Here is a 15,166-nt window from a genome sequence, read left to right on the forward strand (position 1 = left end):
CCTGCCACTGCTAAACTTGAATCACACACAAAGCAGCAAGCCAGAGCTTTTGAGTTTAGCAGCATTTCAGGGGTAAGAAGAGTAGATTCCATTCCCGCCTGCCTCAGTGCTGGCACTTGCAGGTCCCTGCACCGACAGTCTGAATTCATACTGCTAAGTGGAAGTATTCCCAATACCTTGACACTGCCTCTGGTAACACCTCTGGGACACAGTCTGCTTGTTTGTTTGCAGGAACATCATGGTTTGTCCTTTCAAGTGGTTCCTCTCGGTATCTCAGAGATACTCTTCTGTGCAGCAAACACAAGGGCAGTAAAACACGCTGTGCTGGACAGGGCAGAAATTAAATCTCTCCCATCTAGGTGTGAATTGTGGGAAGGTTGGTTGTGTCTTTGAAACACCCAGCTAGGAGTCTTGTCCTCTACCTCAAAAGTGTAGACTCTTGAGTTATTCTAAACATTAGTGTGATAGCAATCACATTATATGTCACTTTGCTGTCAAGTTTCAACATCAGAAATTATTTATTTCTCCTTGCATCCTCTGTTTGGAACTAGAAGCACATTCTGCAGTGTTATGGTTATTTATAGGTCAGGATGAAGCTGCACTAAAAGCATTAGAGGCCATCAGGGAAAATTACTAGAACCAGGCTCTAGGGAGAACAAAGAATGGTTTTTCCTGCAACAGACAGCAGACCTGTGAAACACCTTATCAGAAGATGGGGATGCAAGGACTTTACAGGGACAAGCAGAGACATGGATTGGGGGTTACTAACCTCACAAACACGTCAAGCTTGGGAAGCCCTCAGAGCTGGTCACACCTTGGAGCTGGAAGGGTACTGATGGAGACCTTAAGGCACAGTAATCACAGCTGCTTGTCCTGCTCCTGCTGTTCCCAAAGTGTTTGCTTATGTTTTTTTGCTGCATGAGGGGATATGGAAGGTTGTTGCTGTGCATCAGTCAAGCTTCTTAACAGTGATACACCAGAGCCTGTCCCAGGACAGGTGGAGTGTAAAAGGCGGAAATGACTCCTGCAAAGACGCAGGCAGGAGCCCATGTATCCACTAAGTTCTCCTGCCTTGCAGGAGTGAAACAAAAGTGAGAAAAGTGAGTAAAAAAAAAGGGGCAAAGTACCAAAAAAAACCCAACCAAGTACAGCCCTCCCCTGCCCCAGGCAGGGACATCTCCGAGCCGGGGTCGGGCAGCGAAAGGGACCAGGACCCTGCCTCCACTGCCCTGCCCGGCGGCCTGCCGGCGCGCACGGGCCGTCCCCGGGCCTTTCCACCCGCACACGACGCCCCGGGAACCCGAGCCGCCCCGGTCGCCGTGCGGCGAAGGCATCCATCTCGATGAGGCCCACGCCGGTGTGCCCAGCTGTGCTTTCCTTCCATCGGTGCTAATTCCGGCGCTAATTGCAGCTCTCCACCCCACGCCGGTGTGCCCAGCTGTGCTTTCCTTCCATCGGTGCTAATTCCGGCGCTAATTGCAGCTCTCCACCCGCCGTAGCCCCAGGCCCGGGCGGTTGCCGCGGCGACGGCACTGCAGCGGTGGGGGGGGGCGGTGGCGGCGCCCCCTGCTGGCCGCCGCGGAGCAGCGTTAGCGGGGCGCTGGGGGGTTGCCCCGCCCTACCCCGCCCCGTCCCGGCCGGTGTCGCCCCGCCCCTCCCCTCAGCGGGGCGGCTCCGCCCCCTCCCAGCGCCGGCTCCTCACCCGCCCCGTGGCTGCGGGGCGGCATGCGGAGAGGTGGGGGCCGCTGGCGGGGCCGCAGCTGAGGCGCGGTGGCCGCCGCCATGTCGCTGTTATGCGTGCGAGGTGAGTTGATAGGCGGTGGGGTCCGCGGGAGCGGCGGGGGGCGACGTCCCGGCTGGGCGGAGCCCGGGGTGGCCGGTGCCGGGAGCGTCTGAGGCCGGGCCGGGCGCTGGCTGGCCGCGCTGTCCCGCCCCGAGGGGTCTCCTGCCTCACCTGCGGGGAGAGGCGTGGGGCGAAGCCGCCGGGCCCCAAAGGCAAGGCCGAACCTCCGCAGTTAGCTGTCACCCGGACACGCGGCTCTTGAGTGGGAGCACGGCCGGGAGACTTCACGCGTGCGTGGGGCTGGGGTTGGTCTTCTTTTAAACGCATGACTTCCGTCTGTCGGAGCGGAGACAGTGACCCCCCGGCTGAGCCCGTGCGCCATCGAGAGTGGACAAGCCGTCCGGGGTGGGAGCCACAGCCGGCCTCGCGCCGGAGCGTCCACCTCACGCGTGGGGCGAGGGCGGCTTTCGGAGCGAGGGAAGGCGAGAGAGCAGGTGCGATGTTGAGGAGCAGCAGTCCCGCCTGGTGCCAAAACCCCGGGAGCGAGGAGGAGCCGTGTTTGGTTTTTGTGGTTCCTTTGGGCACGAGTTGAAGCGCTGCTGCTGCTGCTGAATGAAAGCTCGCAGGAAGCCGGTTGCTGTCGCTGGCTTTAACGTTGCAGTCTTTGCTCTCCGTATACTTGCTTGTAACATGCTGCATTATCATTTCAGATACGTTACTAATTATCTTCTCATCCTGCTATCAAGCCTCGTTCCCCTGCTGAACAGGTTACTGAAAGGCGGCCCTTTCTCATGCAGGCTGGATTATAGTGCTAGCGGCTTGCTCTCTATTTCTGGTTTTCAATTTCTTGCTCTTGTGTGCCAAAAAAAAAAAAAAAAAAAAATCCCCGGAGAAAGCCATCTGCCGGGACTCATCGTTCTGGGACGTGTCTGCTGTCAGTGTTCTGCGCTGAACGCTGTGGTCACAGGGTGTCCCCGGACACCAGCTGTGCCTTGCGGCTTAAAAGTGTAGTTTTAATGTTCTCAACTCCTTTGCCAGGTGTGATAAAAAAAAGTAGCACCAGTGTGCTGCTGACAGGTGAGCTTCTTTCGCTCACATCAGTTGATTTGATAATAGCTCTTCATCCAGCTGTTTGCCACATTTTTGAGTATAAATCCTTGTGTTGACAATGGTGTTAAGAAAAAGATGCCAGCAGAGTATCTTGAGTGTGCCTTATTTTGGGGAGAATGCTGTTCTTGTGGGAGAGTTTTTAAATTAAGTTTCAGCCCTTTTATTAAACATCTGTTGTGTTTAAGGAGTTAGGAGAGGTGTACAAATGCAAAGTTTATCTTCAAAATTTTTTTGATGTAGTTCGGTGTAAAGTGTGAAGCACATATAGCATCTCTGGTAGACTTGTCTAGTCCATATTGAAGGCTTTGCCAAAATGTCTTCATTGAAGCTGATTCTCACTAGCTCAGGGATGCTTACATGTTACAAGTGCTTCTTCATTCTTTTTGGTGGTTCATCATCAAAATGTTCTCAGGCTGTGCTTTAAAGAGATGTGGCTTTGATACCACTTGGAGCTGACCCTGTTACAGAGATGTGTTTATGCCCCATCTGCTAAGAGTAGTGAAAGAATATGAAGAGGATGTTTGAGTTGCTGAAATTGTCTCGCCTCTTTAGGGTGTTAATCCTTGGTCTGTAGAGTCTTTGGGACAAAAGCGTTTTTCAGCAGCCTGGAATGATGTGCTCTTGTGTTTGGCTTACTCTTTGGTTACGTGTAAAGAGCTAAAGAAGAAACTTCAAGTGGCTGGTGAGTGTGTGTGATGGACAGTTATTGTGAAAATTATATCTTTCATTTCCATCTGTTGTGCTAAGACAGTAGAAAATACCATCAGTAACTCAGGTAGATGATACTGAGCAACCTTATTATAAGAATGCAGAATATAGTCAATTTACTAAACTTGAAGGAACATTTTTTTCTGAAGTGGTCATGACTGAGAGAGTGAGCTGATGAGATCTCAAGTATGAACTGGTAAATGTAAAATGGAAGTATGCTGAGGTAGAGCAGTCTGAAAACCAAAATGGGTACCAGGAGCTGAAGTAAAAGAATAATTTTTGGGGCAAGGCAGAGGAAGATCTATTAACTCTCACCTTTTTAAAGGAGTGACACTTTTCCTGCATTTTTCCTTTCCCCTGAAATGAACTAATCTTGCTGAGAAAACAGTGCAGCTGTTACTAAGAAAGTTGGAAAAGCTGCTTTTTTTCCCATTAGACATGGTTCACATGCAAGACTGCATAGTAACATGAGGTTGGATGCTGTAGACCTGAGATTAAAAATGAAAGACAGCAAAAAAACCCGTGTAAGAAATGTAGGCAATTGGGACACTGTTAATAGCCTCTGAATTGCAGTTTCACAGATAAAGGGAAATGTGGAAAAAACCCTAAGTGGCAGTGTAACAAGAAGCCTGGCAGCCAGAAAGATAGTGTTGTAATTCATTGATTTATTTCCCCCCCTGCCTTGAATTATGCACATTAATAGTATTTTAATGAATGGCTAATCTAAAACAGCGCACACCAAACACATCTGAGTGCTGCCTTTGTTCCTGAAAGAGCAGCTAACAGAATCACAGAATCACTAGGTTGGAAAGGACTTCAAGATCATCAAGTCCAACCATTAATCCAGCGCCACCATGTCCCCTAAACCATGTCCTGAAGCACCACATCCACACGTTTTTTGAACACTTCCAGAGATGGCGACTCCACCACCTCCCTGGGCAGCCTGTTCCAATGCCTGACCACCCTCTCAGTGAAGAAATTTTTCCTAATATCCAATCTAAAACCTCCCCTGGTGCAACTTGAGGCCATTTCCTCTCGTCCTATCACTAGTTACTTGGGAGAAGAGACCAACACCCTCGTCACCACAACCCCCTTTCAGGTAGTTGTAGAGAGCGATAAGGTCTCCCCTCAGCCTCCTCTTCTCCAGACTAAACAACCCCAGTTCCCTCAGCAGCTCCTCATAAGACTTGAGCTCCAGACCCCTCACCATCTTCGTTGCCCTTCTCTGGACACGCTCCAGTACCTCAACATCCTTCTTGTAGTGAGGGGCCCAAAACTAAACACAGGATTCGAGGTGTGGCCTCACCAGTGCCGAGTACAGGGGCACAATCACTTCCCTACTCCTGCTGGCCACACTAGTGCTGATACAGGCCAGGACGCTGTTGGCCTTCTTGGCCACCTGGGCACACTGCCGGCTCATGTTCAGCCGGCTGTCAACCAGCACCCCCAGGTCCCTTTCCGCCGGGCAGCTCTGCAGCCACTCCTCCCCAAGCCTGTAGCGTTGCATGGGGTTGTTGTGGCCGAAGTGCAGGACCCTGCACTTGGCCTTATTAAACCTCATACAGTTGACCTCTGCCCAGCGATCCAGCCTGTCTAGATCCCTCTGCAGAGCCCTCCTACCCTCCAGCAGATCAACACTCCCACCCAGCTTGGTGTCGTCTGCAAACTTACTGAGGGAACCAGGGACATACACAGCTTCTTGATCTCATGGTTAGCGGCACGTTCCTTTTACATTTTCTTCTTAGATAACAAATCAGGATTTTTTTTTTTTTAAAGCAGTGAGTTATATCTGCCATAGAAGTACCTGACAGAAAAATCTGAGCTCAGAGGAACTTCGAGTCTAGGCTCACCTGCCAGTGTGTAAAGGATGAAGTGAGCCAGTTGTAACAGGTTGTTGTAGGAGCAAATTAAGAGATTCTTTTGGAGCAGGAAAATATGCAGAGGGTGTAAGTGAAGTGAAGGAGAAAACAAATCCTGAATATTACATGATTGAGGCTTTTAGAAGAAACTTCTTTGTATTTTGATTCTATTGCTTAACTGCAAAAGAGATTGCATATACTCCTGTTTAGAGCAGCTGTGTCTGGATTATGTCTGATAATCTTCTCTTGGCATAGTTTGCTTTATTAGTTTGCATTTAGTGTTGTATTTGTGGAAATAGCACTTATAAAACTAAACCCAGTGAAGCAGTCTAGTTTTTCACATCAGTCTTGCATCGTTAACTTTCTTGGCCTTATCCTGGAAGTCTTGATTTTGCCTCAGGTCTCAACTTAATTAAATTTCTTCTTCTGATCTTTCCTGTCTTCTGACTTACAGCTAGAAATAACTACTATCCCAGCACAGCTTGCAAGAGTCGTAGCAAAGAAGGACCCTGCTGAGGTTGGATCACCCGGTCACGGGTGCTCTGCCATCGGTTCCTTTGCTCTGTTTGCATCATTGTCCTGAGATATACTTCAGACCCTTTCACTTGCTCACTCTTACTACATCTCACTTTGTCCCCAGCTCTTGCTATCTCAGATTAGTGATGGTTCTCTTTTAGTTTTCCTCCTCTTTGCTTAATAACAGCTTATGCTGTGTCTTCAGTGCCTCTATCTTCCTAGCGTCTTGATCTACCTTATCTGTCTGATAATTACAGTAAAAATTGTGTCTCTTAGTCTCATGCCGGGCCTGTCCTGTTCACTGTATCAATGTCTGAAATGCTTTGCTGCTTTGCTATTGCAAGGATATTGGCAGTGGGGATCGTCCCTCATCCCTGTGCCCGGTTACCTGGCTTGATCCCATGAAGGCATAGTGCTTTTGTTTGGGGCCCAATCCACAGTATCTGTGTGAGATTTGGCTGCCTGAGCTATGTAGGAGATTGAGTTAGGTGATCTCTTCTAGTCTTTCACTCTAAAATTTGAAGTTGTTGACTGCTGTCTGAAATCACACTGACTTTTTTTTTTTTTTTTGCCTACCGTTTATCTTGCTGCTGCTCTGAAGAGTTAGAAAAGCTTTCTTATCTGGTGACAATTTTGGTGTGTCAGTATAGCTGGTGTGCTGGAATACTGCTCAGTGAACTTAACTGTGTGTCCCTGTATTGCCAGCGAAATTCACGTTCTGGTACCTGTCAGTCAAACTGAACTCTGTTGTCATCCAAGTGAAAGAAACAAATAGGGAAAATGGAAACGGGTGTTAATGATAAGAGAAATGAAAACATGTTCGTCATGTGGAGTACTTAGAAATATGCATAACTAGAAGCCTGGAAGTCAAATGTCAGGGCTTTTTCTCTGTGTTTAAAGGATTTTTTCCTTCTTTGCACTGCCAATAGCCTCAGTTTACCTCAGTGCTCTCTGTAAGGCTGAATGCAGGGCCTCCAGGTCTTTCCGTCTCAGGGTGAAGGTCTTTGTCTGGAACTCCCTGCATTGCACACTTGTAAATATTACTCTTAGCAGTAGGGTAACTGTATTGCTGTGTTGTGACAGTATTGTGAAATGGTTGCAGAATTGAAAAGCCTGTCTTTGTGTAGATGAGAACAGAAAAGAACAGAATTGGACTCTAAAAGTGGTAGCAGAAGTACAGGTTATAAAAGTATGTTATGAATAAAAATATGATGCTTCATGAAGAATTTGCTATGTAAGTATTATGAACTCCTTTTCTCTAGCTGCAATTAGGGAGCTACATATGTATGTAGTGTTGGAACAAAATAAAATGCATGAGGAGTTTGCATAGTAATACTAAGATAAAAGACTGCTACTAAAGGAGCTTCTTTGTGCTGAGTCTTAAGTTTGGGGTTTCTAAAGATGTAAATTCTGGCTTAATAGGAGAGAAAACTTAAACTTTCAAGCTTCTTCTGTTAAATAATAGGAATCTTTAAAACCTACAAACCACATTTGGTTTGTGATGCACAGGCAGTCATTCATTTTCCTGTTTCAAACTCTCTCTCCTTCAGCTTTGGACACTTTTACTGCAAAAGTTTCAACAGAGAGTGTGGAGTCTTGGTTTTAAGTATTTAGGGACTAAGAGCTACTTGAAACCCCTCTATGATTTCAGTGGGATGAGGGAAATGTGGGGAGATGCTTCCTGAATTTGAATAGCATCTTCTTTCTTCTTGCTTTTTTGGTGTTCTCTCAGTTGACTCCTTCAGTTTGGGATCTGCCAGGTCAAACTTACTAATGTTGTTGTTAACATACAGTTCTAATATGCATCAAACTGCTGAATTTAAACTGCTGGATTTAATCCAAATGCTGAAAGATCCTCGTTTTGAACTCTAACTGTCTGAGAGCTAGTTGCAATTTACACAATGGCATATAAAGTCCAAGCAAATGAAACTGCTTTTTTAAATCCAGGACCTTACTTCAAATATTTGACTTGGAGGCATGTGAAATGCATATGTCTGATGGCAAGTGATCCTCTTATAAATTTCCTTTGAAATTTCCTCCTACATATTTTTTTTTATGCCTTGTGATCAAATTTTACTTGATATTTTGAAAAATACTTTAATCACTCAGTGAAAACTGTGCTCAGTGCTTTTCCAAGAGAGCTTAAAGCAGAGCGATGTGCCTAAATAACTTTTGCTTTTTCATTCACATAATTTGTTGTATGGTCTTGCAAAGAGATAGGGAGCTGCTATGAGGATGTGTATGGTCTTCCCTTACTTCTGCCTCTTTGGTATGTTAAAGCTTACTAGTACCTGGTGTTTTCTTGGTATGGATGTATGTGAAAGCAGCTTCGTATTCTTGTCTCTTGTTGGATAGAAAGACTTCTGGAGTCCGTAGTTGGAAAGGTTTCTCTTTAGCATTTGAATTTGCTCTTCTTTGCAGTCTTTGTTTTCTGACCATACTTCTAAAGTTTCTATAGAAATTAAAATTGCATTTAATATTATTGTGTTGATCTCATCATCATTAAATGGAGAACTAAAATCTGCTTTATTCCTATTGCCAACTCGTGCTTATCTGTGCCTGCATTAGCCATCTTTGCCAAGGATTTTGCTGAAATCATGTTTTGCTTGTCTAGTATGACCTGTAAAATTTGGCAGATGCTTTCTGTGATACTGATTCCTATTCTGTAGGTGTATCCTGGATGTTCAGATCAGATTTCCCTGCATTTAGCAGGACTTCAGGTGGATTTTCTTTTCACTTAGGCCCTCCTTACACTTGCCTAGGCTGCTGTGCATAATGCTTCTTTTATTACTTGCCTCTTCGCTGGCTTCTTTGCCCTGCTTGGTTTTGTATAAACGGCAAATGACCGATCTAGGAGTGAGAATGTTGAAACATGGCAGCCTTTAATACTGGTATTTGGGAAACCCCACTAATTGTGACTGGTCTCTTAAGTGGCTACTCTGTTTCACTGGCTTTCCACCATATTATGTCATTTTTTACTTTAGTGAGAATATCCTGCACTGGTAAGTCATACGTCTTAATGCTGCTTGTTATATTGGTGTGGTTTGGGTAAGTCTTTCCAAACCAGTCTTGAATAGTAGGCATCACTTTTCAAGAACTTCAACTCCTTACGCATTGATTGCTGTATTATTTTTTTCAGACATTTGTCTGGTGTGCGGAGTGATCTGTAGGTGCCTCTCCTCCTACCAAGTGTGTCCTGAGTGTGGTGAGGGTTCTGGAGCGCAAGTCTTATGAGGAGTGGCTGATGGAACTGGGGTTGTTTAGTCTGGAGGAGAGGAGCCTGAGGGGAGACCTTATCGCTCTCTACAACTACCTGAAAGGAGGTTGTAGTGAGGTGGGTGTTGGTATCTTCTCCCAAGGAACTAGCGATAGTATGAGAGGAAATGGCCTCAAGATGCACCAGGGGTTCTGAAAGAGTGGTCAAGCATTGGAACAGGCTGCCCAGAGTGGAGTCACCATCACTGGAGGTGTTCAAAAAACGTGTGGACGTGGCACTTCAAGACGTGTTTTAGCGGGCATGGTGATGTCAGGTTGACGGTTGGACTTGATCTTAAAGGTCTTTTCCAACCTTAATGATTCTGTGATTCTATGACTCTGCTCTCCTTGAAGCTTGTTTTCTAATCTCTCAGGATGCATTTAAAACAGTTGTTGCTGGGCTGCAGAGTTTTTCACTGACATCTGAGTGCCAGTTACCTAGACCTTCTGATTTTTATTATTTGCATCTTGGATGTTTAATGTCATCTTCAGTTACTGATGGGCTGGAAAGTACCTTGTCACACAAGTACTTGCCTCTACCTGAGCGTGGGGCAAATGTTTATTGGATGCCTGTCACTTTGCCATTAACAGTTAAGTCAGTGAGTGTGTTGGGAGGTCAATAATCTTGTTACTGTTATTTTTTTTCTCTAATATACTTAAGATTTTTTTTGTTATACTCTCTCTTTTTTTGTTGTTGAACTCTCTTGTTTTCCCCTGTGTCTAACTTCCTACACCTAGGGCCAGTCAATCTGTGTTGATACTGTTCATTTCTTGTATCCTGAACTGTGGCTTGCTACTTTTGGGGTGGGATGGACTAAAACTGTCCTTCTTGCTTGAGGAGTAGTGGCTTTTTGGACCCCTAGAAAACTCTTCGTAAATGATTTCTGCATCTGATGCCACAGTTTTGGTTCAAATTTTTTCTTCTGGGTCAATTTTCTAATAATTATCCTCAGCTTTATGAAACTAGCCCCCTCTGAAATGTCCCTTGCGTATTGCTAGGGATTCTCTTTGATTTGGCTACAACTACTGCAGGTAACTTTAAAATTATTTTTAAATTAAAAGTAAAATTCTATTTACTTTTACGAAAAGTAAATCATAGTGGGGATCCAAGATAGTTCTTCTTTTGTTTAGCCCTTTTTGAGTTGGACTGTTATTTAGAAGTTTTAAGAGAACTGAAGAATTACTGGTGGGCACGGGAACTCTCCAGTGTTTCTCCATTTAATGGTCTTTACCTATGGTTGATAGTTTAATGAAAAGATGGAAGTGAGGTTTACCTGTTGTATCAAAAAAAGCTGAGATTCCGAACTCCTTCACCAGGCTTTCAAAACAGATTCCTTAATGTCCTTTTAAGTTATTTTTCCCATTATTAACTTTGAGTTTCAATTGAATAATTACACTTCTAACTAACAAATAACGCACTGGGTACCTTTTCCTTCTTCTGCATCATGGAGTGCAAGAGACCTGCTGTGACTATGGGGTCAAGTTAGATGATGAAAAGTTCTCAGCTGGTGAATTCTTTTGACTGGTACTGGTTGAACTTCATAAGCACTGTGTTATGGCGTGGATTCATACCCTGCTGCTGTGGGAAGTGAAAAAGAAATTGGAGCATGGTACTGGCAGGTTTGCTGTCTCTCTGACAGCTAGGTGAGGGCATCTTAAAAATGAAAGGAAGCATTGCTGACAACTTTGTGCTGATCTCAGACCTCTGATCCTCTTCCTTGCAGTTGAACATCCCTTGTAAATGGAAAGTGAATTGGACTGGAATGGCATATCTGATGAGGGATAAGAGGAGGTGTCTTGTTTGAGATAATCTCTAGCCTAAAACTGTTGGTGAGTCTTGAAAGAAGTTTGGCGTCCAGCCTTGACCATGTCCCTTTAAGGAATACTGGTTTTAACCTTATTACTTAAAGCTCTTGTGACTTAAGTCTCTTAATTCTTTACAGCTAAATGCTCTGCTAAACAGCTCCAGCATGGAGCTCTACCATGGAGACATAATTATTAGGTGTATATATATACAGTCTGTAACTGTAGAATGACACTTTCAAGTATTGGCACACTCAATGGTTATTTTCTCAGCTCAGGCCAAAGTAGTAAATTTAAAGAACTTTGTTTAAGTTTAAACTCAGTTTAAGAAACATCCTTTAAAAAAATAATTGACATGCTAAAGAACTTCTTTGGTCACCCCTATGACCAGATGAAGTCTGCAACATATAACAAACCTACTGTTGTCTTTGTTGGCCTCTCCTGAAAAAAGGACTTTGGGTCTGGAGGTAAGTATGGTGGCCCATTAAACCCTTCATTCTTTTAAACTTTTATGGCAGCATAGTGGTGCAGGCTCTGTGGCAGGGATGCAGGTGTGCTTGAATAAGGCAAAGTGAACTGGTGAAGGGAATGCATCACCTGAAACCTGTTCTGGAGGATGACAGAGGGCTGCTGTCCAAGGCCTGAGCTCGGAGATGGTTGGTTGGCTTGGAAACAGACAAGCGTTGTTGCTTGAACTTCTTCTATGATGCTGTAGCAAATCTGTCAAGTGTTGTCCTGCTGTCTGGCATTTTTCTGACTTTGCCGCTAGACATTCTCTGCTCAGCTGTACCAGGGCAGCATTTGAGCTGGGGAGTGGGGTGGGTAGTGGTGCCCCGCACAGAGAAAAACCTGTAGAGTCAGGCACTGATTTGGAGCCTCGTGTGCTGATGAAAGTGCACTGTGCTTCTAACCCTTCACATGACTTTTCCCTGGCCTCCTCTGTTGACTTGCCATAATTTTTGGAGTTTTCATAGATTTATCTTATTTTTCTTACCAGTGGATACCTGATCGAGGCTCAACAGCTTTATAAACTTAAAGCATGGGGAGCTGTGTACTTTATTCTGCTCTGTACTGATTGTTGGCGTCCTGAGTATTACAAAAAGGTTACTTACTGTAAGGCTTTTTTTTTTTTTTTTTGGTAAATCCTTGACCAGGTTATTCAAAGACTGCTGTGCAAACTGAGTTCTTTCAGAATTTTGTGGGTTTTTTTAAATTGCTCTAAAATATGTTTTAACGGTATTTCAAAATAGTTCCATATAGTCAGGTGGTGATGGAAAGGCTAGGCATGAAGAAACTCTGTGTCAGATTTCACTTACGCTATGTCGTAAACTGAAAATTTCTGCTTATCAAACGTAGCAGTTTCCAAGGAATAAATATATATGTATGTATATGTAGATATTTAAATTTCTAGAGAGAAACTCGTTAGAGATGTTTTCCTTGCCTGATGCCGTGTATAAACCTCAGAATGTGTTTTCAGGAAATGTCCAGGGACTTTCTTGTCACACAGTCTTCTGTTGCAACAACCACAGTCCTTTGTAAACAGAGTCCCTGTGGAATGTCATGACTACAGTTATACGCTGGAGATCCACAAACTGTTATTCCAGAAATCTTTAATAACTGTTTTTTCCTATAGGGCCAGGAGTACCAGACACTAATTGAGATGATGCCAAGGTGGCTTATCAGCTTTGGGTGAGGAGGGAATTTGACTGTTAAGTAAACTACTACACACATTTTAGAAAATTATGTGTCATTCCTATTTTGTTAACCTTCCCAATTTCATGAGTTGTTCTTCATCATGAGAATTCTTTGAAGGCAAGCAGGTGGTGTTCTTCAGAAGATTGTTTGGCCTCTGTGGAAGGCACCTTCATGTGGTTCCTCTTTGAGATGCTGAGGGTCCATAAATTACTGGAAAGCTGATACTGCCTTTGGTTTTGGATTTTGGAGTTTTAACACTACCAAAATCATAATGCCATTTCATAGATTAATAAAGTCTTGTTTTTTAATGAAATAAATTATTGTTATTTTCTGGTTCAAACATCCCCCAACCTTGAGCTTCTGTTACCAACCTAAACATGTAGTATGTGATTTGAATTTGGCACCCAACATGGATATGGATTCGTGGGAAGGGAAAAATGGATGTGAAACAGCAATTTTATGTCAGCCTTTCCTACCTGGTATAACTTGCTGCATGTGCAAAATTTTATTAGATTTTGACATATCAAATTAAGTAAGTGGAATCTGTGTATGCTCCATTTTAGTAGGACATTTTTTGAGGAGATTAACTGCTTAGAAACTCTATAGTTTTAAGGCCAGAATGGATTGTTGTAATCATCTAATATGACCCTCTGTAGGACATAGTATTTTTTAGTATAACAACCTATAGTCTTCTATAAAAAGATCAGATTCTGAATTAAAACTAATGAAGCATTTTCTGCAGTTCTTGGCAGCTTTATATTAATTATTATCATATGTGACAAACTTCTGCTTTTTAGACTGGTTTTCCAGCTTCAGCATCACAACACCAGAAGTTGGTGTGCCTTTCCTTAGATTTGAGAAGCCATTATGAAATCTGTATTCCCTGCCCTTCCAGTGCTTAAGAATTGGGAAAAATGGAGTTGGGTAATGTCTGTTACGTGAGTAGAGGTATATGGCTGTTGTTTTATAACTAATCTGACTATAATGAAAGTGTTTACGTATTTTTCTATGGTTAAAAAAAGACATGCCATGATCTATTGGATTGCAGTGTTAAATCAGTATTTTGTTACACTTTGGCTATGTGGGAGGAGTGTGGTTTAACAGAGGTTTTCTGACAAACCTTTTACGTCCGTTTTAAACTTGAGTTTGAAGTTATTGTTCTGTATATATCTGACACTTGGGTCAAAGATATAGAAATGTGTTCAGACTTAATTGGAGCAGAGCAGCATGTGACAAAGCTGAATATGTATGAGTTAACTCTGTGCACACTTGCTGGGGGCCTGTATTGTATTTTTTTTTCTGCATAGAGCATTAGGAAGGAGCTGGTGTTGGAGATGAAACGGGGATTACATGACCCTGAAATGACAAGTGATACAGTTATATAAAGTAAACAGTGAAAAGCATTTTAATTAGTAGTTTTGTTTCCAAGAAGGTGCAAACGCACTAGTATTATGAAGCAAAGTGGGGAGCCTGTGGCTAAAGTCGTGGGAAGGGGGCTGTGGGTGTAGGACTCAGGACGAGCCTTCACAAGGTTAGGAGGAGCCATGAAGAGTGGGGGTTATGAGGGGAACAGAGACATTGGAGGGGGTGCCCTGCTCTGGGAAGAGAGGAATAAAGGTGACTGGGAAAATTCCACTGTGTGTTAGTGATGCAAAATTGTAAAGCAGCATTAGTGTGGATAAAAGAGAACCAGCTGGGATGAAATTGCTTTGGGAAGAGCTGATAAGAGATTTTGCTGTGATAGCGCAAGAGATCTACTGCATGTAGTCCAGGATTTAAATGTGGGTAGAAATCTCATAATATGGTTAGAGAGAAGTATTTCTGGGTATTGTCACTGTGAGAGACTAACTCCCCACACCAGAGCATGAATGCTGTTGGTAATGGCTGAGTACAGAGAGCTGTGTTATCTGGCAGTTTCGTCAACAGATAGTGACTGAAGCCATAAACTTGATGGACTTAACTGTAGATGTGGCTTTAAGAAGCACAGAAGATGCTTCAGGGAAGCTGGATATAGAAGTAAACTTGGTTTGAGTGATCACAACTTAAACTAGGTTGAGTTAAGCAGATAAAAATGTTGACCAGTAACTGTCAAGCCTTTAGAGAAACTGGAGAAGCTTTTTGGTGAAGCGAAGAGCTTGGATATGGAGGAGGGCATGAAATTCAGTGAAGCTACAGGTGTAAATATTAGCATCTCAAATAACAGAAAAGGCTCCACCTAGGAAATGACCCCAGAGCTGATGATTCACCTGATCATTGCGTCAGGATATGGTGAGCAAACACAGAACCTCTGAGAGGTGTGGGCAAAAAATCAGGTTGTAAAGGAAAGTGTATCTTGAGGATCAGGAAGTCAAGGGCTAAGGCAGGGGCTTCCACCTTAGCAGACAAGGCGAAGTCTTGCAAAGGGTATTAAAACAGGTAACAGAAGGTGCTTTGGTCA

The 15,166-nt window shown here is 43.9% G+C and overlaps 1 protein-coding gene across 1 annotated transcript in view; it reads left to right on the forward strand.

Annotated features, from left to right (window-relative positions):
- Positions 1–1,782: 1,782 nt before the first annotated feature.
- LOC309415350 (protein unc-13 homolog B-like) overlaps positions 1,783–15,166 on the forward strand; it is a gene marked incomplete at both ends in the record, with an annotated part of 220,582 nt that continues 207,198 nt past the window's right edge. The window contains one exon of the mRNA XM_082012849.1: positions 1,783–1,804. Coding sequence (XP_081868975.1) covers positions 1,783–1,804 — 22 coding nt within the window. The remainder of the gene's footprint in view (positions 1,805–15,166) is intronic.

This window comes from Phaethon aethereus, assembly GCF_964289735.1.
Source record: "Phaethon aethereus genome assembly, chromosome: Z".
Lineage (NCBI taxonomy): Eukaryota > Metazoa > Chordata > Aves > Phaethontiformes > Phaethontidae > Phaethon > Phaethon aethereus.